General features: G+C 38.5%; 1 protein-coding gene across 1 annotated transcript in view; it reads left to right on the forward strand.

The window, feature by feature from the left end:
- NetA (Netrin-A) overlaps positions 1-26,064 on the forward strand; it is a 106,834-nt gene extending 80,770 nt beyond the window's left edge. The window contains exons 3-7 of the mRNA XM_066292796.1: positions 18,506-18,655; positions 18,706-18,789; positions 21,139-21,207; positions 21,978-22,167; positions 22,640-26,064. Of these exons, the coding sequence (XP_066148893.1) occupies positions 18,506-18,655; positions 18,706-18,789; positions 21,139-21,207; positions 21,978-22,167; positions 22,640-22,796 (650 nt within the window). The 3' untranslated portion in view covers positions 22,797-26,064. The remainder of the gene's footprint in view (positions 1-18,505; positions 18,656-18,705; positions 18,790-21,138; positions 21,208-21,977; positions 22,168-22,639) is intronic.
- The last annotated feature ends 1,023 nt before the right edge of the window (positions 26,065-27,087 follow it).

Raw genomic sequence — 27,087 nt, forward strand, 5'->3', positions numbered from 1 at the left:
AAGAGTTCTTTTAATGGTAATTTTCCAATTAACGAGGTAATTTCCGAGACTTTACGACTTGGAGGTGGCTTGGAATGCACAAAAATTCGCATCCAATCTTGTGCTCATCTTCCATTATCAACTGCCCACAAAGGGGAGCATTAAGACTAATGATTTATGAGATTCCAATCTGATTAGCCTCTGGAGATTTTTATCGAAGTTCGTATTAATAATCAAACTAGATGTATCCGACGGAGGTTATGTATTATGTGGCATGCCAGGAATGAAACGGGCATGATGAATCGGTGCTTGAAATTCTAGTGAACCGGGGGCCAAATTCCTTTTAGCTGCAGTAATATCAATATTCAGTTAGATTCGATTTCAATTTAAATTCACTTGTTACAGATTTTCCGATGTGTAGATCATGTCAGGTTCAAAGGCCGCCAAAGGTGACTGTTGAATTCGACATGTTCGATATGAAGAAGGAAATGCGAGTAAACAAGTTTGCTCCGGAAAAAGGCACATATAAACGATTCGAAACTCTTTATCGGGCTCATTATTTCTGCCGGTTCTAACAGTTATTGGACCGTAAAAGTGGCAAAGCAAAGATACTTTTCAGATTCGAATCGGCGAACATGTTTAGGTCGAATTTATTACTTCCCGCCAAGTGCTTGTTTCAGGTAATAAACTTGTTACAGGCAGTTCTCCCAGATTTTGCGACCACTGGAGAATTGTGATTAAATTTTCACGACCTGTTAGAATCGTTAAGATCGTCAGAAGGAGTGTCGTCTGTTAGCCTAAAGTCATGAGACCATGAAACTACCCATAAAGTTATGAAATCGAAAAAGTAGTATTTTTATTCGAACTTCTACACAAGCGGTTTCGCAACCAGAAAGACGACGTAGAGCGATTTCTGAACAACATAGTTTTCGCAAAACAATTAAGATGAACAATTGCCCTGATCTACCTCCTCTTGGTTTGCCATTTTCTTCCACTCTTTCATGCCAAAACATGCCAGCTCCTCGTGTGTGGTGTACAGTCCGAACCTGTCCGGTATAATGCAACACGAAGAATACGGCTATCTGACAAATGAAATATGTGGATTAGTATCGTTTTGACGGGCCTCATTTGGAACAGTCTTGAGAGCTACTCTTACGCAACGTTTGTTTTTAAGCAGGGTCATTGCATGAATTTGACCACCGTTCTCGAGTTATGTAACAAATCCAACTTCCGCACTTATTATTATTTCAACTCGACGACAAACCGCTTTAAGTGGTTGTGATTTTGACAAATTCTATTAGTTCTCCAAACCCGTAAATCACCTATGAAACGTGCTCCATTTCGTGCATTAAAACAAATTTGAAATGCTTAAATCCAAAGGCCTGACTGTCGAGTATGTAGGTCACATTGCAAGTGCATTTCTTAACAACATTAATCTCAACTGTAACATACTGTGGATAACATATTGTTGGTGTTTTGATACCTTGACGGTTTAGTAAATATCGCACCATAAATAGTAGTACTTCGGCCAACACGGAATTGTTTAATAACTCGGCCATCTGCTGCAAACTAAAAGAAGATTTTGCAAAAATAAAACCCAAAAACCATTATTTACTTTGGTTGAAAATGCCACCGATTTGCGACAATAACTAATGATGGCACGAGCTTTGAGAACGGGAAAGACGTATTTATCTTACGGCATTAGAATGAAGAAATGGGTTATTTATGCTCTTGTCTCCCGAAAGGCCAGATTTGGGAGCTGGTGATTAAACATTCCCCAGCATGACTGACCTTTAAGGTTAATTCAGTACTGCGTATTATCTCAAAATAATATTCCATTAATCTTCATAAAAACCAAGCATTAGGATTACGTCCCATTTTCATGCTTATGAATATGTATTGATTTATTAAATTCGGATTAACAGCACTTAGTATTAATAAAGTGAGCTTGTTAGTGTTGGATTGATGGATGGGTGCATATACCATGTAATAATATACAAGTTTTCCCAATTTATTTATGTAAATATCAGCGAACACTTACGGAAGGTCGATAAAATATTGCTTCCCATTCGCAGTTTGACTTTCTTCTGAGAAATTCGTGGATTTGGGAATCTTCCATCAGGATTTGAAATGTAGTGCGTCAAAAATGTTTAAAAAACTCCAATTTTGTTTTAAAGATTGATTGTTTGATTAAATTTGTAAATTAGTGTTATGCAGCTCCAGGATGTAACCGTTTACTTTCGTCATATTGGCGTTTCTGGGAATGAGAATGTTTGCTTGATCCACTACTATGGGGTGCGCCCCCCGTGGGGAGGACAAACCAAAGCGTTATTTCATTTCAACTGACATTGTTATGGCGAGATGCCGTTAAGTTTCCTGCAAACCTCAAAAACTACTCGACTAGGACAATCCTACACGAGAATTTCCCTGTAGAATTTTCAACGAGGAAGGCACCTTTCAACGGGTTAGAAATTGTGATCGGTCTTCAGTTTTTGAGATACAGGACCGCTCTGATATATAAATATTTTTCTTCATTTTGGAAAGTGCCTCTAAATGGCGATTTGCAGCTCTTTAACGGAGCTGTTTAAAAATGCAACACAAAACACGGCAATTCTTTCAAGTTAACCCGATCGAATTTACGATAAACTGGGTGTTTTCAAGAATTTAAGGAATTCGGTGGCTTTTATGGAGCCTCCACTTTCAAGTTAACCGCCTGTCTCGGCCAAGGCCCGAATAAACAACATCGTTATTTGTTGACCGGAGACGCTTTCGAAGCTGCACCAGATTTGCATACGCATTTAGTACTGGTCCTTGGTCTCTTGTTGCATTATTAGTGAAAGGAGCATTTCAATGCGAGATATTGTAGATATCAATTTTCAAGATTCAATCAGTAGTTAGAATGAATTTGTGGCTTCCCGCATAAAAGTTAAATTGCTGCATTTACTGTTAAGACTCTCATTTGCCACCATTGTGCTGATGTCATGAAGTCAGATTCAGCGCCACCTACACAGCATCACGCAGCCGTCTTAACGTAGGATCTGGATGCAATTGGCACATATGTTGTAAGTTCGGTTTTTATTCATCAACGTGTATTAGAAAAAGATGTGTATATATTTATTGTACACTCAATGCTAGATAATCATCTCTTATGAAGCGGTTAGTATTGGCTCATAGGTCGATGTGAATGGTGGTACGAAATAAGAGTTTAAACAGATAAAATTTGACATTTTAAAGTGAAGATTCGATGAAATATTTAGAAGAAAAACATAATTCCAAAACATGTAAACTATATACATCTTCGGAAAATTCCCACCGGTGTCTCGAAGTTTTCTTGCAGTATTTTAATATGCAATTTACCAGCATCAATTGCTGACTAACCGAGACTAGCCATGACTAAAGCAGGCATTTAATATGTCATATTTTTCTTTCTAATTGGTGTACTAAAATTTACCGTCTTCAATGAGCATAAATCCAGATAAAACACCGTTAAAACACAACTTTAAAGCTCGCTCTACCGTTTCGGAGCATTATTCACTAGAAAACTATAAAATTGAAGATTTATAATCACGAGGGAATTTTGCGAAACTTTGCCCAAGAACAAAATCGGTTATTCACCAAGTTTTAAGTAACTCCATAGAAAAAAAAACACAAGCTCTTCTTGCAGAGATAATAAAGTTCCGTAAAAGCTAGTCTGGAACGTTCTTTACTTGCAAACGCCCTTTTTTCATCAAAGGATGGTATATTGCTGCTCCCAAACAAAGCCAGATCTGAAGCCAATGGCGTAACATTGAGGTATAAAAAACCTTAAAACCATACATTTCCCCCTTCTTGCGGTGGTTACAAAATTACGCAAAACCGTGCCCGATTCTATTTAGTTAAAGTTGTGGTAAATCCGTTTGCAAGATAACGTCCACAGAAACAGCGAAATCGACGCATAATATTGGTAAATTTCTTCATCTCCCTGATAATGAACTTTTTAGTAAAGTTACAAGAACTTTGATATATTTTCCTTAACATTGTGAGGAAATATGAATTGCAGTAAATTTTATCTAGATCGTGATCCGCTACTGCCCCTCGGATGAGCCAATAAGGCGTAACCAAACATCGGATACGCGTACGAGGCCCCTGAGGCCACGTTCCTGAGTGGTCACTGATAAGGGTTGTTCTCCACAACTCCCTGCTCGGTGTCTGGTAATAACAACTTTTCCCCCGAGGAGAAATTCGCTCTAACAATATCGCTCGACGTTTATCTGCTTCAATTAGCAGATCCTGAATGCGATTTAGATATTTGTCTCAGTTAGTTGGGAGGGTTATTTACACGATCTTATCCTATTTGGAGAAGTTATAGAGCAAAGAGTAAGTGGTAAGTTCACCAGATTTGAGGCAAAATTCGGCAAAGAAACTTGCAGACTTTAAGATATCCCTGCTCCCCCAGGCACGTCACTGATTTTGGTCTAATGGCGCATCTCCATTCTATTGAAAAAATACTATCGAAACCAGTGTAACAATTGTTTTTTGTTTCGCATTTTGGCATTAAATTAATTCCTTTCCGCCTGAACACAATCTTGGACAATCGATCCTCGACAACTCTTCGGCGAATTCGCGAAACTTTGCAACGCAAGTTAAAAGTTTGAAGTCGACAAAGCTGAACTTCTCATTTCGCCGATAACAGGCCGAGGAAAATTGTTCTGACACCGTCGAGTTTTGCTTATTGACCCATCGAATTGAGTTTAACACCAAAATACAAGACATATTTGGACTTCACTCTGATGTTTCTTGAAATGAATCGTTGGCGTTTGACGGAGACGGAAGAGAAAATCACAACAAAGAAAATATCAAAATAGAAAAATCTCGAATTTTTGAACAACAATCAAGATCTAGGCAAACACGAATAAGAAATCATGAGCTGCAATGATAATTCACGAATGTGTTGTGAATGAAGCTGGCCATTCACATCAGAGAGGGTCATCATGGGAGATTGGGTACGAAATTAGGTCGCATTTTGCCATCGGGGTTAAACGAATTTGCTCGAAAACTGCAGAATTAAAAATCTGGAACACATTGCAAATTCATAAATGGAGACGCAACGGAAAGCAGCAGATTACAAGCGGGACAAATTGCTCTCGAACATCCCCCGTCTGTTTTGTAATCCTGAATCATCAAGACGGGTCGGGGTCACACATTATTTTAGTTACACGAAAAGAAACAGAGTCCTTTGTTTTCGGATGTTGACGCTTTTGTGCCGTTCCTGGCATAATTTTGCCATTTGCTCAGTTAGGGAACTACTATCAACAACTTTTCAACCGACGAAGCGCTTTTTCGTCTAAAACCACATCAGCTCTTCCATTTCCCCAGCATTTTGCATTTCTCGGTAAAATCAGCAGTTTCGCTCATATTTGAGGGTCCAAGATGTGACTATTTTAGCGTTAGCGTAGCTATCAACAAAATGGTCCGAAATTCCCTATTGTTATCGCGAAAAGCGTTGAAAGCATTCTCTTTTGCAGCTTTTATCAGTCGGACATCTGCAAGGCACCCCGTTAGCGGTCTTTTTAAAGCTAAATTATACGGCTTTGTGGCATAAAGCAATCTGATAATTCCATCATAAAATAACGTGTATGCGAACAAATTTGTGCACATTTTCTGCATTCTGGTGCCGAGTTACTGGAAATGTACATGGACTGACCTTTCGTGTCTCGTTATGGAACGTTCATGCCGACAATTATATCATTACGCTTTACAACGTTGTAAATGGAAGAGAGAGTTATAGTGACACTTTGTGCAACAGCAGCTGAGAGCTACGCAGGAATAAGCCATTGAATGTGTCTGGAAAGACGTTTGAATCGATAATCTGTCTTAAGATTAAAGTTGAATGGGGAAGACGGTCAAGGAGGGGATGACAGAAAGAGATCTTCAACATCTGCATTGCTCATCTGGGACTTCCCTACCGGGATTGCTGGTAATTGTCTAGTTCCGGACGCAGCTCCGCGGAGGAATGTGCCTCTCATTAGTGTCCGGTTTCTGCAAAACGACGCATAAAACGCGCAGCAAATCGTTCCTTTCTTCCTCTACATGTAACTATCATCACAAGAGATCAGAATTGTTTAATTACATTTCGTACGGGGGCGACAGAAACAGTATATCATCGTTAAAATCCGAACCGTATTGGAAAGCACACCCACACGACGCTTTAAGACAAGGAAATGCTACATTAAGGGGATATTCCAGATCACTCGAAAAATATTCGGTATTCGTAGCTTATGGATCGCATTTAATCTCCGTACCACTTCATCTCACATCATTAACAACTGTTGACAAATTCGTCTTTCTCATTGACGTCCGAATCCAATTACCGAAACTCTCAAGACAACAACAAAGGAAAGTGAAACGCTTCAATGTTTAACGGTGCTGAAGAAGGCTCAGTTACAATGAAGTTTCTGCCCGTGATCGTAGATACTTATTACAACAAGTTACTCGCGCCGATTTAGATTTTGTCCTCCTTCCTCTGCAGAACTCACCCACTGTGACTCACCTATTTGAAATCATTAAACCAGTAGGCGATAAATTACCGCAACCATCAATACCGCATTGTTACACAGCAAACCCTATGAAAACATAATGAACGCGTACCTATAATTACAGGGTAATTAAAAGTCGCTATGCATTTGTTCTGACTCGCGGAGGGAGACCGCGCCCAAAATTAATATCAAACATTAATGAATGGCTGCGTTTTAATTAAGAAATCTTTTTGGGTGCAAATTTAATAATGGGCCACACAGGCAATCGAGTTATGGCTTAATGAATGTTGTATCCGGTCTTCACCGCATGTAGAAGATGCTCTTCTTGAGGTTCTTCGTTTTCATCTTCTTGCCGTGCTTCCTCCGTCAGCCCAGAAAAATCTAGTTTTTTTCTGAAAGGAAACTGAGTCACCTCCATATCACCTCTTTTTTTGTGGAGAAACATCCTTCTTAGGTGCTTGGCCTAGCGTCCTTTCGACTGGGGCATGTTAGATCCGTTCTGCGAGGAACGACTACCCACTAAACCTCCCCTCTTCGCCATGTTTCCGGTTGGAACTGCCGTTAGGCGTTACTTCAAGCTGTGGCTCTCTCTTTTTGGTTTTCACGCCTTAACTTTCAATTCTTATTCTTTCATCTCTCTCTGTTAAGGACTTTGTTTGGTTTTGTTTGTAAATTTACTTGTACTTGCAGCCCTTAAGTTACGCCCGTGTACATCGGTACGTACCCTAGAAGGTTCGCAGCCATAAAGGTCTTTTATGGCGGGGTATTACACTACTTTTCCATGGAGGTTTTGAAACTGGATTATTACCGTGATCTGTAATTCGCCACGCCTGCGATAAACCAATTAAGTCAGCGTTATAGTACTCATCCGAAGGTTGTTTTTTTACAATCTTAAGCTCAAAGCTAGCCTAGGATGGCTTCTCCGCATAGGAGTGAGCCACTGCATTGACATCCTCAGTTTTTAGTATTTAATGACCGAACGAAGTACTCTCTCTTTCTCTCTCTCTGTCTCTCTTTCTCTCTCTCTCTCTCTCTCTCTCTCTCTCTCTCTCTCATTATTATCTCCATTTCTCATAATGCAACTTGTACAGTAAATTTAAATTACAAAACACCCATCACTGCTAACTCTCGATTAGTATTTAGGTCGTTTTGTTACAAATAAGCGAAAACTAGTACAATCCATTTTTGCAAACCATATTCGTTTTTTCATGGATCCATTTATCGAAGGAACCTTAACACTGCCCTTCTCAATTATAACCTCCCAAATATAGCTGCTGGCCCTCGTCTATGTATCCGCGTTCTGGAGCAATTCCGCCAGGGTGTCCCAGAAAAATTGACTGGCAAGCAGCGTTGAAAAATAATGCGATTAAACTCAATACATCTTACATAACACTTGCTCCTATGCGATTTACAGGAATTTAAAACAAAAAAAAAATTGGTAATATATCGATAAACCTTACATTTGGCAATTTTTTTAGATGAAATTTCGCGCAAGGATGTTTTTGGGTAAGACGAATCTATCTAATTAAGATGTCTATTTTTAACTAACGTATAGGTGGCGCCACGTACCTAGTACAAGTATACGGAAGAACTGACATAACTTTTTAAGTGAACCTTGTAGCTTAATTTTTTTAAATGAATTTGGAAAGAGTAGACCTTTTTGCAAAGAAAATGTATGCATGAGAAAAGTGCGTATCTCTAACGATTTTCGAAATATTTGCAAGTATACTTTCCAGCACATTTGCCATATGTTCGCCGAGAATAAATTATTAAAACAGCTCCGTTCGTAAAATTTTATGGAAAAAATGCATTTCTATGATATGTGAAAAACCAATCATAGAAGTATTATAAATTCATTCGTTATTCAATTTTTTTTTAATTTTATTAATTTAAATTCAACGAAACTTTACCTAACTTAACTTCAATACTTAAATGCTGAAAAGAATAATACAATCAGACTAAAGTAAATTTTCAAAATGTCGGCCAACAATATCAATACCCTTTCTAAGCCCTAAGCCAAAACTTTGCGACACCCTGAAAAGAGTTTCGTTTTTACTTTTAATCCCGTTTACGCCTTTCTAAATGTTATTTCACAGTTCTTCTTTGCCGCTATGTATGTTCTTGCAAGTTAATGCCACTCTATGTATGTTCCCCCTTGTGCAAAATTTAATCTCAAAAACTTGCAAAGTGTAACATTTATCGATAATTTACAAAAATATTTTTCGTTCTAACGCTCTAGATCGAAAAGGAACAAGCTTTGCATAAAATATAATGAGCTTAATCGCATTATTTTTCAACGATGTTTAACCCCATACCAATTTGCACCAATGTTTCTGTGATTCCCTGTATTTATCCCCTTCTTAAGCTTCTCTTTCTGCTACTTTGCCATCTTGGACTTTGAAGCATAGCTGTTGCAATATGTCCCATAGGGTGTGCAGTATTTTGTACAAGTACTGTCCAAAGCATCGATATGTTGGTAACAGTTGCGCCAAAAAGTGATCAACCTCGCTGTGTTTCCCGTTGATCCACGCTTCCATTCTTGAGATTAATTATCTTGTCCATTTTGCTAGCCTCATCTTCAAACTCCATATTCTCTACCAAGTACTTGCTGAGTGCACTCTTGCTTCTCTTCTCGCTTTCCTTCCCATATTATGGATTTCGGTTTTCTCCGCAATTAAAATGCCATTCGGTATAATCCCATCAATAACCTATGCTCCTTCTGTTGATACAGACACGCTGAACAGACTATTAATGCCTCCTTTGTTTATGTTTTTTTTTCTTATATTTGTCGTATTTGATGACTTATCCTTATACTGGTGCAGCACACAGCATCACTGACTTGAAAACGTTAACCAGAATCTTTACTTTTTTTAATTTCAACGCTGACCAATTTGGCATCATTCTGGATATTGCAGTGTCAATTTAGCTGTTTTCTCTTCTAAATAATGAATGTAACATGAGAATCTCAAACCTTCGTTGAACATCGCTCCCAGATACTTTAAAAATCTTCTCCTGATTTCTTTCCCAGATACATTGATTTTCTACTCTTGTACCCTTCCTTATTCTAGGTTTTTCTAGATTCTCTGCCATCCCCTCAACGATTCACTAATATAGATCTTTGTTTCACGCTCGAGTTCACGTATCTTCATATTACCTTGAGAACAGCTTTCTAAGACCCCGAGAACGATCTTTGCAGTTCTAGACCCAAATAGGATCGATCATCAGATATTCTGTTACCCATTTCTTTTATCTGTATGTAGGCAAATCTTTGGAAATTTGTACGCCTACATACAGAAAAAGTGATAAAAATACCATGTCCCATGACCTTTTCCGAAAGTAAATAACAAACGCAAGTAGTAGTCACGAAAACAAATGCTGACACATGTCATTGTCATTGTCATATTGTGTGATTCCATGATTGTGATGTCACTGTCATGTCACCATCATTTTCATTTGTTTGATTGAAAACAAGTGAATGATGATAATGATGGAATAAGCAAGTCTTATGGGTCGGAAAGTTTCCGTCAATGAATAGTTTCTTTTATTTCACCGGCATCGTGATGTAGAAAAAGATAAAAGTGTTAAAAAAGTCATTGGAGGATCGTTCGTTTTGCTGCTTATAAACTGAAAAACTGGAAGAGCGTCCTGAATTGATAACATATTCCAGAACAATCTAGATATCCATAAATTAAGTATGCAAAACCACTTCCCCCGGCAAGCAAAAAGGTATAGCGACTAAATTAAATTGAAATTACGGGCGAAGTGTATTATTTCTCATAAAGTGACAACGTAATCCTTTAATAAAAGTAAAAGCTTTCAATTCGGGAACTTCTGGATTCTCCAGGGACCTCCCTGTAGAAAAAGCCCCCGGAATCTTGTATTTCAATGAATTTATTCACCGAACGGAAGGACGATTTTATTAGTTGAAAGCGTCCTTTTTTGCTTCTATACGTTGTCTAATCCTTTCGAAATTAAATTCTATCCAGGTCAAACTCATCGGATTCCATTTGCCAATGCAAACTGAATTTAACCCAACGAACGTCTTCCTGGTGGCAATATTATCAAAACACAGAGTTCGATTTCTCCTTGGAGTGTCGCAATTGAAATTGGAGGTTTAAAATTGGTCCGTATAGTTGAAAACTTCTGAAGTTCGACCTTAGCTTTTGTAAACGTACTCGGGATTGTTGGGAAGCTCGAGAACGATGTAAACTGAACATTAAGGATATGTCCAAAGACGTTGTGCTAGAGTAAACAAGAGATCATTTAGGAATTTCTCGAGATTTCAGTATCAGGAAATGGGCATGTCTAAGTGTAGAAGGGTCAAGATCCCCACTAGCATTTTCTGAAATTAAATCGCCCATTGAAGGAACCATATAAGAATAAAATGGCATTTTTACTGCCCGTAGCAAATATAAATTCATATTTTCATGGGCGGGTTGCCCAGTTTTATATCGCTTCAAGTCGTGGCCCCTTATTATTTGTTGTTGGCTGCAGCCTGGGAGCTACTTCATTTTTGGCCCCTTTCTCGAATTGGCTATTTTCATTTGAGAGCTTTTACCCACCAAATATGGCAAGAGGAAATAGGGAAATGTTTTCGTTTGTTATTTACGAGCGCTGGTTTGTTATTCAGATGCACTATGAAGCGGCCAAATCAAAATCCCAATCTTTGCCCAAGGGGCTCAGTGGCGCAGCGATTCTCAAAACCTAAAGTGCGGTTCTAGGAAAAATTCATCACTCAGAATTGAATACTACAAGCTCTGGTTGTTGTTTCGCCCACACCTGGGCTTCTAAACTAATCCGCGAGTCGTGTGCCCCTTCACGGCCCAATCTATCAACGAACGCCTCTGTCGTCACTTCCGAGGCAGGGGGCGGTCAGCAAGATCGTTTGTCCCATCTCACAGGGTGACACACTTATGCGCCGTACAAAAGCTCTATGTTTATTAAGTAGCTCCTTAAATGCACCAACATCTCTTTAACCAGAGACGTACCATTTGGATTTCTCTAAAGCGTCGCATACACGTGCATTTCGCCTGCAGTTCCAGGAGTGCCGTCAATAAATTTGGCACTTTTACACAAGATGTATGCGCTTATTGAGTGGTTCCTCAAACACCTTTACGCCGGATTCGTATCATTTGGATTTCTCGAAAGGAGCACATAGACGTTCATTCCGTCTGCAAATCGACGGCGGTACAAAAATGAGTGGCTCCTTAAACGTGCCAACATCTCTTTCATTAGGGACGAATCATTTAGACTCCTCTAAAGGTTCACATACACGTAAATTTTGCCTGCAATTCCATGATTATGCAAACAAACCTGTGTTAATTAGTTGGTTCCTTAAACGTACCAACGTTTCTTTCACCACAGTTTATTTTGAATTTTGTGAGCCTGAATCTGTAAAGTAATACTCTGATAATTCAAAGGGAATCTTCTCTTTACGAATATTCATGACCTGAATATATGCATTTCCTTTATGGTTTTTTTTTTTTTTTTAGAACAAAACCCTTACACCATGCGAACGCAATATTCTATAGCCTTGTTAGCCTTAAGGGCCCTCAAATCGATTCATATTTACATAAGCTTCCTTTTACGTCAATATTTGATCATTATTATTATCCTCTCAAAGGCAATGGATTTTTATTTCCTTTGCCGTATGGTTCAGAGAAATGGCTTTCTACACAACTAGACAAATTGAGGAAGGGAGATCTTATAATTTTCTCTTTTTTCTCAAGGATTGAGCACATTGTAGCAGACGGTCGTAGGCGAGAGGTGAGGCAAATGGTAAAATATTACAAAATATATTACGTGATAAATTACTACAAGGCAAACATAATGCACTACGACGTTTGATTTATACGAATTTATTTACTTGAGATTTTATTGTAATGCCTTCGCGAGTGCCTTTCCCGCTCGGCCATTGCTGCCGTAGAGAATATTTGGAATTCTGCTAAATCTACACTTACACCACATATTTAACAAGTGGTAGATTTTAAAACGTAAACAATAATAAGGCGAACGCAGCTGCTACGGTTTAAGCACGTTCTGATGTTGTCACCACATCACGTACAATGCATAATACGAGGACAATCCCAGAAGTAACCGACCGAAAACCTTTTTAAAAAATTATACAATATTGCATTATTTCTCAACTGAGTCTCCTTTGAGATTGACCCATTTTTCCCATTGCCGTCCCACAGCTTCTGTATCCCGTCCATAGTGAGAAGCTTTGAATGTTTCAAAATGGGCATTCACTGCGCACCGCACCTTTTCATTATCAGAAAATCTCCTTGCACCGAGTCAATTTTTTCAAGTTTGGAGGTAGAAAATAGTCCGAGGAGGCTAAATCTGGCGAATAAGGTGGACGAGGTAAACGTCAGAAACCAAGTTGATTGACTTTGGTCATCGCGATGATGGAGGAGTTTGTTGTCTTTCCCTTTCGCCAAACGTAGTCGCTTTTTTTTTTATTCTTCGCTCAAACGCTAAATTAAACTTGTATAATATTCTCCGTTTATTGTGTTTCCTTTAGGGAGATAGAGAACACAAATTATCCCACGTGGATCTCAATACTCTCCTTCATCGTTTTGACTGCTCTTTCGTCTCAAGTGTTAAATGATGAGCATATATGTCATCCATGATTACGAATTTACGTAAAAACTCGGCTTTATTGCTGCGAAACTTTGCCAAATTCTCCCTTGAAACATCCTGACGGCGCTGTTTTTGCTCATCTTGAGCACAGCTGTCTCATAATTAATTATTCCGTCAAAATACAATGTACAGTATTTTTTGGAATGCCTCTCATGTTTGCCAACTCGCGGATATCCAGCGGGCTATCTTCCAATGCAGTTTTGTGGTATTTCAGCACAATTTCTGGAGTGGTCAGATCTGGAGCGACATTGAGCTGACCACTGTGGAGTTCGTCTTGGCAGCTGGTACGATCGCGTTTCAACCCTGCCACGCAATATTTTACAGTCGTTAATGAAGCACCAGATTCCCTCAGCGTAGAATCTAACTACGATTTAATGTTTAATGGACTAAGACCTTTTAAATGAAAATTTTTAATCACGTGTCGACATCCCGTTTTTTCCATGTCCATAAAATCTTTAAAAGCGTTCTCTAGAAACAACTTCAAAACACACATAAATCGACGTAACACAATCAATCTTTAGGCAAAAGCTTTCTAAGGTTCTAAGGTTTGTAATATAGGCAAATTTTCAACAAAAAAATCGCCATATATACAGGGTGTCTTTTTTGGTGTTTCTACCATTGCTATCTTCGAAACGGTCAGAGTTACAACTTCGGTTGAATGAGACAAAAACGACCCCTTGTAGAGTTGGTTAAGGAAACTGCTACAAGGTTGCCAGATTTTCAGTTGTTTCCTAGATATTTGGAAAAATATGAAAATTGGCCAAAACTTCAATCTCTCGTATTTCGTAAACTGATTGTGACAGAAAATTTTTTTTTATTACAAAGTTTCACAACTTTTTGCTCTCGACAAAACGCAATGCCAAACGTCATTGCACAGCTTTTAATCACTAAGTAATCGTTATAGACTTCATTATTTTAAATACGGACCTGGAGTTTTTATTTAATGTTACGAAAGCGCGTTTTATTCCTGACGGACCTATGTGTAATTTGTTTACATTTATTAACGTTTCAACCAGAATAATTCATCATCAGACCATTTTTTATTTAGGTTTTCTTGGTTTAGGAAAAGAACTGCACTCAGGTAAGAATCTTTCCAATTTCGCGAAGGTTTTTGACGTCGGAGATCTTCTCTTTGGGTACAAGTTCTGATACTGTTCCAAAGCATTTTTAGCATTACCAGAACTTCGCAGATACACAACTAATATATCCATTTTTTCGTCATATTGAGTAGCATTATTGAAACTTATTTTTTTTACAGATTTAGCTCTAAAATAAATGACGAAAAACGAAAATAAGTGTAAGAATAACTTTGTTTGACAAATGAACGTCAAACTTGTTAGAGCGTTGTTGCTATAGTTACCTAGCAGGCAATCTAGTTTAAAGAGGTAAATAAACAACAGCCTGATGATGAATTATTCGGGTCGAAACGTCAATAAACGTAAACAAATTGTACATGAGTCGGTCGGGAATAAAAAAAGCTTTCGAAATGCGAAATAAAAATTCCAGATCCGTATTTAAAATAATGAAGTTGATAACCATTACTCAGTTATTAAAAGCTGTGCAATGACGTTCGATATGATGTTTTGTAGAAAGTAAACAGTTGTGACACTTTGCATTTTAACATCTTCTCCGTCACAAACAGTTTACAAAATATAAGGGATTGAATTTTTTAGGCAGTTTCATATTTTTCCAAATACCTAGGGAACTACCGAAACTGAGGCAACCTTGTAGCGGTCTCCCCAATCGGCTCCGCAAGGGCCCCTTTTGTTTAATATAATCGAAGCTGTAGCTCTCACCGTTCCGAAGACGGCAATGGTAGGCTCAACAAAAAAAAAAAAAAAAACTCCCTGCACATCAAGTCGGGTACTTCTGGGACCATCCTCGTATCGCGAATGTTCATGAATGCTCTGTGCATTCGGCGAAATAGCGCAATTTGCGCCCTTCAGAACAATCACAGAGTAAACTTGGCCGAAGATGCATCGGGCTTAACGGTACCAAAATCGTTTCCAATTAGGCCTCAGCAACAATGGTTGATGGCTATAAATATTGCTGAACCAATTTCTGAAAGCTCTATGCAAAGATAAATAATCCGTAAAGTCATTGGAAAGCTGATTTATTCCTTACTAGTCGTGCTAAAGTGCGAACACCCACTGGTACGACTTATGGCCCGAGATGAATGGAAATGAAGATTTTATTGTAAGTTGGTTGAATGAATGAAATATAACCCGCGTAATGGTTGTTCGAAGCAAATCGGTTTTGTAGTTTTTTCCGAGTGCAGGCGCGTTTTGCGACTTAGTAAAAATTTAATTTGAAGCACATAAATGCCAACCCCGGCGACGCATCTTTCGAAAATTTCCAATAAACTCGGTCTCTAGACACATAAAAAGCAATTCCAACGGTAATATCACATAGACGCGGGAATAAAATTTCTAGAGTCAGCTCTAACCATATATGACATAACTTTTGAGCATTCCCTCCGCCTATTTGGAGTCGAAATTAAAGTCTTCCGTGCCGCATTGAAGCTTTCTCTTGCATTTCAACTGCCCATTTGCAAGTGCTTGTGCGTATGATAACATTCTCGCTAATACATCAGAGGCCTTCAATTTAATTTTCAATACCGGTCCATAATTTGCAATCATCCAACACCCAAACGAATGGGTCCGATGCGAATAAAAATGCTCATAAATTCCCATTATGAGTTTGGAGATGAGGGTCAAATGAGGACGTATTTAGATCTGGATATTTACACATGTCGCTTGTATATTCGATATAAACACAGGGCCGGCATTGGCGAGTCTGCCGCTCCGAGGGAAATTTTCGATCGCGCCCCGGGCCGCCGTCTTGTCGTATTTTTTTTTTTTTCGTTGCGAGGAAAGAATAGAGCAAACGAATATTTTAAATATTATTTATTAATCGAGATCAACGCATTCGCCCTACGAAACCTTTTCTCAACGCAATTCAAGGCCTAAAATTCGTTTTTGTAAAAATCAGCTGCTTTGGATTAGAAAAAATGTTTCGGAGCCATTTGCAAGTTGTTACGATTCGAGAACCTTTCGCCTTTGGTACTGTTGTTCGGCGTTTTAAACCGGTGATAGTCAGAAGGGGACAAATCAGGAGAATATGGGGGGTGAGGTATAGTTTCCCAGTCCGTCGTTAACAGTTTTTCCAGTGTTACTTCTGCCACATGAGGACTGGCATTACGTTAAAGGAGTAACGGGCTTTTTCGATTGACAAGGGCAGGCTGAAGCTCTTTTCGCCCTAATTGATTGATTGCAACACCAAATCGCAATATTTTTTCTTCATAACGAACGATTTCTCGGAAAAATGCACAAGAATACAACAAGATATAAAATTAAGTTTACTACCGTATCATTGGATCATAGTTGTTAGTTAGATTAGGGTTAAAAAAACCATATAATTTTAAGGGTGAACCACCCCTAATCCACTCCTTATCGAGCTTTCAGCCACTTCAGTTTTTTAGCAAATAAAGGCGTAAATGAAACGAAAACATTTCCCAAACTTGATTATTGCAGGTTAAAGCTTTCTTGCAATACAGGATTTTTTCAAATTTTTTATTTACTTTCTGAAGTCGACATCTCCACAATCGAAGTCATCGGAAAAATCTTCATATAAAAAATCGACATGTTTTGAAGTCCTCTACATGCACCTCTTTTGTGCCGGCTGCGTCGCGAATCGCCCTGTAGATGTATACCTACGAATCTGCTGTAGTTGTTTCGCCTAGATCAAGGAGCTGAAGATGAGCAATATCTTTGAAATTCTAAAAATCAGTTAGCAAAACAGCACAACGTTCTTTGGGTGTAAATCCTTCTTCGGAAATATTTTTGTAGGGTCATTTTTGGAGAGCCATTGGTAAGACCGTCTTGTGCTAACATACAAATCCCATTTTTCATCATGTGCGATGATCCGATCAAAAAATGGTTCGTTATTTAGTCTAGATAAAAGAGAGGACACGATGGACAAGCGATTCAACCGATCGTGGTCGGTCAGTTTGTAACAAACCCCCTTATCCAGCTTTTTTTTCTAACTAATGTGATGTAATTGGCTGCCGATGGTTTTACCAGAAACACCCAGCTATGTGACCATTTCTTCACAAGTTTGGTGCGGATAAACCTCAATGTTTTCGGTCAAGGCGCCTTCATCGACAACTTCCAGTCTTCCACTTCGAGGTTCGCCCGTGAGGCAATCATCCTCGTTACGAAATTTCGGAAACCAAAATTACTCCTTTCGATCTGAGAGGGCATCCTCGTCAAACACCTGGCGCAGTTTACCTGCTGCCTTTATGGCTTCTAAGCTTAGTTAATGCTCGTAAAATAAAACTGAAAGATTGTGGGCCTCTGGGATGATCGTCGCAGTCATTTGCCTTCAGGCTCAGAATATCAACTGGTTTAAGTTTGAATGTTCTTGTTTGCTAACAAAACAAACATCTATTAATCCTAAATGAACCCGGTTTGTTTATCGTAATGGTATAGAACTTGGAGGTATGTAAGCGTGAAACTAAAAAAAAAAAACGATGGGACTTTTTACGGTACCCGGAATTTCTAAATATTTGGTTCAGTTCTCACTTTTAGAGCAAAATTGCTAAATCAATTTCATTTTGTCCGATAATTAAAGTTTTTACGACTTATCGGTTACCCGAAATACTCAGATGGTGAATTTTTGGAAGGTCCTCCATTAAGCGTATAAAGTTCCGTAAAAAATTATTTTGCCTAAATTACTCGATAAGTCCATTGAAGAATTTTTTGTCTTGAGTCAGGACCGGCACTAGTAAATATGACGCCTTGGCGATATTTTTAATCAAGCCCTAGTGGACATCCCCCCCCCCCCCCCAGTCCGCTACTGTATAAAAAGGTTACATTTGCCCAAAAGCTCTAGAACCGGTTCATTGCGTGAAAAACACTGTTACACCTGAAATTCTAATATCACTAAGATAAGCGCTTTGTTCTAGTCTAGCCGCGTTAAAGCCTGGCGAAGCTGGCTACCCCCCAGGGCAAAGATAGCGCGTTTGCCGCCAGGAAATCTCCTCATTTCCCCCAAGTATAGAAAAAAGGCTAATTTACGACCTCGTAAATAAATTAAATGGCATTTTGTGCTCGTCACCCAACACCCGGGGAGCGTATTAACATTTTCTTATTAATATTTACTCATTTCCGAGGAACTTAGTCTGGCCCTAGCGGCGTGAATTACTGCGCAAATAGCGGATAAACGGCCCTATATTTCACGACACATTACGACACGCTCAACACTCTGTTGGTTTATCGCCTTGTTTATCTTTCAGTTTATCTCCTAGTTGTGATTTAGGGTTCTCGGCTTTGTCGACCAGCTCAAATAACAATTTCAACTTGTTACAGCCTGCGATTGCCACCCCATTGGAGCTTCGGGGAAGACCTGTAATCAAGCTACTGGACAATGTCCGTGCAAGGACGGAGTTGTGGGAATTAACTGCAATAGATGCGCGAAGGGATATCAGCAGAGCAGGTCACACATTGCGCCCTGCATAAGTAAGTTTAGCGATTTTATCTGTACGGAACGATACCGAAGACGATTTTAGAAATCCCCGTGGTTCAAATGATGGCGACCGAAGAAGACGATGACGGCTATCCAGAAGAAGACCCCGACGCACCTGCCAATGGCGGTAAGTCTTTAGTTCGCTGCGCCCTGTTAGATGGCACGACCTCATTAAAAAGTTTTAGCCCGGAGACATACATTATACATGACCAATTACGTAGAAAGAATCGCAAGGAAAGTTTCCCGCAGTGTAATAAATGCAGCCAGGCCTGAGGAAAAGTTTATGATTAAGTCGATATTTTATTCTTCTTGTTTCAATGTAGAATTGGCCCTGCTTTGCGTGTTCAAATTTGAAGAGACTTATTGGTTGTGATTCAGGTTTATTGGTTGCTGTCACAATATTACTGACCTTGATTAAGAGCTAAATCGCAAATTCGGTGCAAATTGCTTCAGGTTTTCCAAGATTAACGATGCAGGTTTCAGCAGAAACAGTTTTTGTAAAACGCAGGAAATAGTTAAAATTTGCAATGAAAACCACCAAAAAAGCAGAACAATCAAAAAGGTCAGAAACGTCATATTAATACGACTTCATGTTCGTCCTATCAGGAACTTTATGCTGAAATTTATTACTTACACTTCAGACTTATCTTCTCTTCTAAATTGGACAGAAATGGCAATTTTTGGCGTAAAATGATCGTAAAATGAGTAAAGGGGCACCATAAAAAACTTGGAGAGGGCAAAAGGGATCCGAACGTACCCCTATGAAGGAAGGTACAGTCTACATCAACACTTTTTCCGAGAGTTGGACCAAAGAAGTGCTATTCCCAAATAGCATAAACAAATCATGTGATTCTTGACAATGGTGAATGCACAGGTATGCAATAATAAGCAGAAAAAGTATCGTTTTTCTTTAACTGGCGTTTTCCTAAATTGAACAAAAAAGAAAACAGCTGATCTTTGCATAACAACGTTGGATAGCCTATTTACTTTACTTCATCACAATACCTGACTTCTTATACATATACGCCACTGACCTGGCGAGATACTGAACTTTTCACGTTCAATACGCGATACATCGTTTTAAAGAAAATTAAAATGTTTTTCAGTGAATTTGCCAATAGACAGGATGTTCTATTTAAATAATCTCTCACTCGCTCACACATTTCATGTAAGTAACATTTCACCAACCCTTCAAGGCTCATCTACTGATAAACCCCTGCGATTTTCTCTCATCAAATATCGTGCAAACACATTGCGAACTTAAAAGGAACACCGGGCAGGCAAATTGAGCCCATCATTTGCGCTTTATTTTTAATAAATCCGGACTGAAGCTGTTTACGCCCTAACAAGTTGGGGTTGCGGAATAATTCTCCCCTCACAAACAAATACCCTCCTCCGAGTTAATTATATCAAAGATGTTCGCCGGGGCCGGAGGCAAATCAGCGGAGGAACCAGCGATCCGCGAGATCCCTCCATCGTTGAGTAATTTCAATAAGTTTTCCAATCTAAGCATGGCGGAAACGGATTTTTTTACTCAGAGAGGGGATTTTCCTGTCGATTGAACTGTTGTTTCCAATTTTCTTTCGGGTCTCGTTTGTACTTAGAGTTGAACATTAAAAGTTAATCTAAGTTGAAAATAATAACGATCAAGTCCATGCAGATACATGAACCCGCAATACATCATTCTAAATGAGATTTATATTTAAAGCAGACTGACGAGCTCCGTTGGTTAACTTAATAAAAGTGACTGTTCCCTTGGAAAAACTCTGGATCCCTCCAGCTTTAGCAAATAAAGAGATTTCCCAAAACAAACGGTTCTTGCTTACCGGCGAGACAGTTTTATTTCTTTGCTCATTCCCTCCATAAACCGTAACTCAATTTAGAGCTTTAATTGAATTAGATGGTTCTGTTCCAATGATTCTGAGTCTAATGATTCTGAATTCCAATTTAGCTCGGTCCCAGTCAAGATTAACCACAGCAGTTTCAATACTTCTATTGTCTTACAAATTTCCCATCGCCATATTGTTAAGAGCACTAATTCACCTTGCGCACATAAGCAATGAACATCCTGCTCCTGCTGAATATTTAAGCTCCTTTTTCACGCCGAGGTAATATAATTTCGTCAGGAACTAAACACAAAAGCTGCAAATTGAGAGCTCTATAATAATGTAATAATTTTAAAGAAAAATTGCGAATAAAGATATGAAACTATAATCAATTTTCCGGGTGCTCGCAGAGGGGTTGGCCTGCCCAGGAACGATAAGAGCGATTTATTGAGGTAGAGTTTTAAACTGACGTTGAGGCTGCAACTTATATGTTTTCAGATAACTTTTAGATTACTAACTGAACAGACACAAGCTGGAACGCAAGACAATTTTTCCGAAATATCTCGTTCGATCTCTAATTTCGGATTCAAGAGCGCCAGAATCGTGTCCAAAATTAAATTTAACGTTAATTTCCTTTTCGCCATTTCCAGATCACTGTGGGAAATGCAAAGCCGCCACCAAAAGGTTGAACTTGAACAAATACTGCAAACGAGATTACGGTAAGTGCGCATATTTCATGATAAATATTTTTTTCAATTTAGAAAAACAGCAATAAAATCCGCTCAGCTCGTTAACTAATTCACGAATAATGAAATTTCTCTTCGGTCTTTGAAAATCCTCCTGTTTGTTTAATAAAATTAATTCAGCATAAAACTATTATATTGCAGCAGGAGCGCTTTGTTCCCGATTTAACAGCCAGGGGTTAAATACCGTTTCGCGTGCTTTTCATCTTTAATTTTTCATTAAAACATGAGAGTGAAATGTTAATATTCAAATTAATTGCATTTACAAAGTCAGAGATACGTGTCGTGCCTCACCCCTAAATGCCGTACCTAATAGCCTTAAATGTTTACGTGAAATGGAATTTGTTTATGTGTAGAATGTCCAGACACGGGACGTCCAGAAAACTTCCAGAAAACTGGAAATTTACATTTTTAATACACATTTCGATAACATCTTTTGAAGTCACGGTTTATAATTACTACAACTTGGGCGGCGATCCATGGCGCCCAACTCTCATCTCCACCTATTTAATAATTGCAATTTTCCAGACTCGAAAATAAATATTTAATTTCCCGAATGGTCGGGAAGGTGTATTTGTTTTTTGATTAAATATATGAAGAGGCTTCCAAGTATTTTACACAGCCGGTGATTCGGAAACGATGCAGTTAAATTACTTGGAATAAAGTTTAAACGCGGGGAGAGACGCTTTCCAGAACACGTAGCCATCTGATTGCTTGATGAATCGTCTAAGTACGGTGCTTTCCAGCGATAATGGCCAAGGTGCTATCACAAATCGACAACAATGACGAGCACACGAAGGGATGGGCGCGATTCATGATCAACGTGGAAAACATCTACAAGAAGTCCAGAGATTCGCGCATCCGGAAGGGAACGATGCCCATGTTGGTTCCGATGGCCGATCTGAATTGTAAATGTCCGAAAATTAAGTCAAATAGGTAAGCTAGCGTATAATTAAACCTTCTAAAAACCTGTTCTCCAACCCGCAGCCGCTCACCAATTTCCCGCATTCAAATCCTTGATGAACCCTTGTAAAACCATCCACTTAATGGAGAATACTTTGGCCCAGTTATGAACTTTAGCCCATGATTTCCAAGACTTAATAAAACGAAAATTCCAAAGAGGCCAATTTACTAGATTAATTGACGCGATTAATATCAATAAAAGAGCTGTCATTTTCCTCAATACAGCTCTCTATGGCAAAGAGGACATTTTAATTTATGTAAATCTGTGCGCATTTCACGTCGGCTGGTGTTGTTGAAATGAATAAATTACAAGGAATTACCGAGCCATTTTGTTTGAACCTGTAAATGCTGATTTGTAATTCGCGAATGAATGAAGCCTACATTTATAAAATGCGCGGAAAGAATTTTTGAACATGAAATAACATGACTTTCCTCTTTCCTTCAGGTCTTACCTTTTCTTGGGCCGCGAGAAGGACGATTCTCCAGGAGGAATAGTGACCGGAAGCCTGGGAGTGACGCAACGCTCTATCGTCATCGAATGGCGTGACGAGTGGGACCAGCGTATGCGCAGGTTCCGGCGCAGGTCAAGGAAATGCAAATAATTTCCCCCAATTTTGTATGAAGTACTAAATGTTGCGCGCCAACGGTTTCGCTGTGATTTAATTTACGTTATTTAGTTATGTGCTAGTCAAGATTAAGCAGGCGCAGACCTTCAATTGATCCCCAATTCATCTTGGTCCCAGTCAAGATCCCCCACAGCAGTTTCAGTATGTCAGTTGCCATTCCCCGCCACTGTTTTACCAAGAACACCGACTCCCCTTGCGCACTGAACATTCTGCTCCTGCTTAATTTTCAAGCTCCTTTTGTAACGCGCAGTATTGAAAAAGAGCATTTAAGCATCCTACAGGGCCCTGGTTACTTATTACCGTCAAAAATGCACTGTACCAAATGCATTTTCTCCTGGATTCAACCGCCGACTTAGTTTGAATTTGTAATTTTGTAAATATGTTTTAATTTATCCCCGACAACTGCAGTTAAATAGTGATTACTTTGTATTATTTATTTATTTTTTTCGTTAGCTATGTGCGTGAGTGTATGCGAGCAAGTAAGTCATTGCCCATAGGGATGAAAGTTCAATTTTGCACCTCGAACGTTTTACTAACACAGAGTTTACCACTGAAAACTTTGCTCCCGAATGACTAACTTACGATCAAAATAATAGAAATTGTCGTGACACATCGATTATGTTGTCGTGGAGGAGAGGACATTCCAACGTTAAATGCCGGGGATTCCCCGAAACAGCCCCCTTCGCGAAGGTGCATTTAATTTTAAAGTCTCAGATGGCACTAATGGTCGAGTCGCATCCCTTTCGAAAGGGTTTTTAATTCTCATTTTCAGCACATAATTCTTTTTCAATTTTAAATCGCCCGTCAAAGAGCAAACCATGATCATTCACAAAGTTCGAAGTCGATGCAGGTTGAACAAATTACAATGGGTTTTAAGGGGGCTATGTGCAAAATCTTCCCACTTTCAATTTATCAATTTTGCATCGACCGCTGCCCTTTTCCCCAGATTTATTAAGAACTAATTAAATTTCAGCGAAAATTTCGAAAAATTACAGTTATTTTCAATGTATCTTCACTATAGTTCAATGTACAAAGTTTGAAATTTTATGCATTACCTTAATCCTCGGATATTTTATTATGTGGTGCAATAACCAGCCACTGGATGGTTCTGGAAGGACTTCTTCAAGAATCCACAGCTCTAGGAAAAATATCCTAAGAATGCTCTATGTGGTCCATGTCAGGCGACAAAGCAAGCCAATCTAAACGGTTGATTCCGTCAGTTTTAAGGTTGATATCTTACGATAAAGACGCGCATCGTCATCCGTGAAGAAAAATCTATCATCAACATCCTTCGCCATAGTCTAATACGTGGAGGTAGGATGTTCCTAATGTATTTATCGCCTGTCATGGTCTTTTAGACATGGATTCAGTCGGTGCCCCCGCCGAAGGTTATACCAATTCAAAACATGGCACTTCTTGCAGCAAAAGGAGGCACGTGGCGAGCATGGGCGTATTGAGCAGCTCTTGTTGACCTTCTCAAAACGCGAATTCCGTGGCTATTATTTACCAGCTAAATGCTGACCTCACCAGAAAAAAGAATAAAATTCCAGAATCCTTCCCATAAGAGCATGTGCTGTTCAGCCCACAGCAATCGATGAAGTCTGTGTTGATATTGAAGCCGACGAATTCTTATTGATCGACGACTGCACCAACTAGTATGAATGATTCGTCATGGAACAAGAAGTAACAACTCCAAGTGCATATTTAACTTTCCTTCGAAGCTCTGGTATTGCCATAGTGATTTCGCTGAATTAATAAGTATGAACAGCGATTCTGTCTTTGGTTAGTAATACGCCTATGGCCACTTCTGGATCTATCTTGCTCGGTGTTAGTTTATAAGTAGCTATTCCATATACGGGAGACGTCGTTTTGAGAAACGCCCAGACGTTCAGCTAGACCGATCTTCCGTTAAAGTCACTATTCTTTTACGATCAATTTTTGGTATCGTTTGGAGATTCATGATTTTGCTCTGAATCCTAAAATGGCACCAGACCACATCATCGAAATAAACCTCGATTTCTTTGTTTAAGAAAAAAAAATTAAAGAATTGTTTATTGACATAAAAAAGTGTACCATTCCTAATGATAAACCATAAAAATGAAGGTAAAAAAAAAAGTTCTAAGACGAATTATTTTAAAAGAGAAAAGCTAGGTGACGCAAAACTTTGGAAATTTTGCGTCACTTGGCCTATCTAAAATAGGAAAAAATGTGCATACTCGCAATCAGGATTAAAAACCCTTTCAAATGAGGTGTCACTGGACGTGTAGCGCCATTTAATATTCTAAATTTGAACTCACCCCAGCGAAGGGGATTGCTTTGGCGAATCTGCATTAAAGCAAACTGCCCCCCTCCCCCACCCCCCGTCGAAAACATAATAGATGTGTAGCGGTATTTATAATTTCTAATATTTTGATGGTAATTCAAAATCGTCCGGACGCAAAGTTCTCACTGATACACCCTGTACGATTTATAGTTTTTATCTGGAAATCCGTTTGCTTTTAAAATAAACTTAAATTTTTATGTATTTATTTTCAGTATTTGAAGAGCGAGTGGGAATGGCTGTAAATGAGGATGATAACTGAGACTGTACAGTATTACAAAAATAATAACTATCGCTAAAATGTATCAATAAAATATTCCATAATCTGTTACAATTTACTAGAATTGGATACTTCGTGTAACATTAACTAGTTCCTAGAGGCTATAATAATGATTAATCTAAATGTTAATATATCTTCTAAAAGTTTTAATTAAAACTGTCAGAGCCTGAGCTGTAGAGGCTCTAACTGTTTTAAGCAGAACCCACAATAACCTAAAATAGAGATTAGTGTTTGGTGTTTACATATCAAACTATTTAACGTGTTGTAGCAATATCATGTCCTTGTCTTTTTCTAAAATTATATAGAAGATACAGTAATGTTGCCATTATTAATGATATTATTATTTATTTGTCATAACTTCCTTTATTGCGTACAATTTTTCTTAAAATAAGGAACAATAGAGGACAATTTTATTAAGGAGTAACATTGTTAAAGAATGGCATGAGACTATGCTTGATTCAATAGGAAGCTGCGCATTTCTATGATTACAACAACATTCTCCCTAAAGTTGTTAGATCAATAAAAAAAGAATTAGTCACAGTTATGATAAAACTACTATCAATACATTTATTATTATTATTAATTGTAAATTTTTTGTGTACCTAATAAAAATTGTGTAATAAAATAAAAGTATGTAAATTGAAGTTTTGCGCGTATATCTGGTTGGACTCCCTCTAATCGCATGAAAAATACGAGGACAAAACTTAAGCCTTAAACTGCAAATTCTTGTAATTTGTTATTTACATTATTACTCATTTTCTTCCATCTTATTTTCGTCTATAGTAAACTGCCTTGAGATACATCCAAATACTGAATCAGGCAGTGCACTTCACCTTGTTCTAAAATAAAATCTCGATCATTACATTTCCACAGTACCTGGCTAATATCTAATAAATTGCAATAAGTGCCTATTTAATTATAACATAACTGAACTTATCAGTGTAGGGATATGGACGAGAGATTAGAGTGAACATATTAGCACACGTTTACGTGTCGCATTCTCAAATAATACTTATCTTTCTGTGAACACTTATGAAATTAGTAATGACCTATGGATATTGAACCTTTGTTAATAATCGTATGATTACTTCCAAAGCTGCTGTTGCATGACTTCTTAGGCATAGTTGTCAATTTGAAACTTCTTAAATCTAAGGAAAAACCAGAAGAGCATATATGCAACTCCCCCAAAAATTCGAATTTGCACAACTTAGAAGTCTGTTTATATAATAATTAAAGCACTCAAAAATATATTTATTTAGTTGTAACTATCACACTCAGCCATTTGGAAAATCAAATACACTCAATGCTGCACAGTTAATGATTAATGGGAAAACTTATTTAACCCATTGGTTCTACACAGGGCCGGCCTTATCAAGTCTGGCGCATTGGGCTAAACCTCCAACCGCTGTCCCCTACCCCCCAAGCAAAACCGCCGCCCTGAGTCGTCGCCGAACCTCGCCCAATTCCTTCCCAATAAGACCGGTACTGATTATGTTGTCACCTATATAAGTACCATTTTGCGCGGTACTTATTTTTAGCGAAAAGTGTACTATATGAATTCCTCATTTCAAAATTCAGGGTCGTTACGATGTATTTTTAAATTACACGCCTTGCATTTATTACATGTGCATGTAATGTCGGTGAGTGATAGGTAATCAATGAATCAA

This window comes from Euwallacea fornicatus, chromosome 18, assembly GCF_040115645.1.
Source record: "Euwallacea fornicatus isolate EFF26 chromosome 18, ASM4011564v1, whole genome shotgun sequence".
In the NCBI taxonomy this organism is placed as follows: domain Eukaryota; kingdom Metazoa; phylum Arthropoda; class Insecta; order Coleoptera; family Curculionidae; genus Euwallacea; species Euwallacea fornicatus.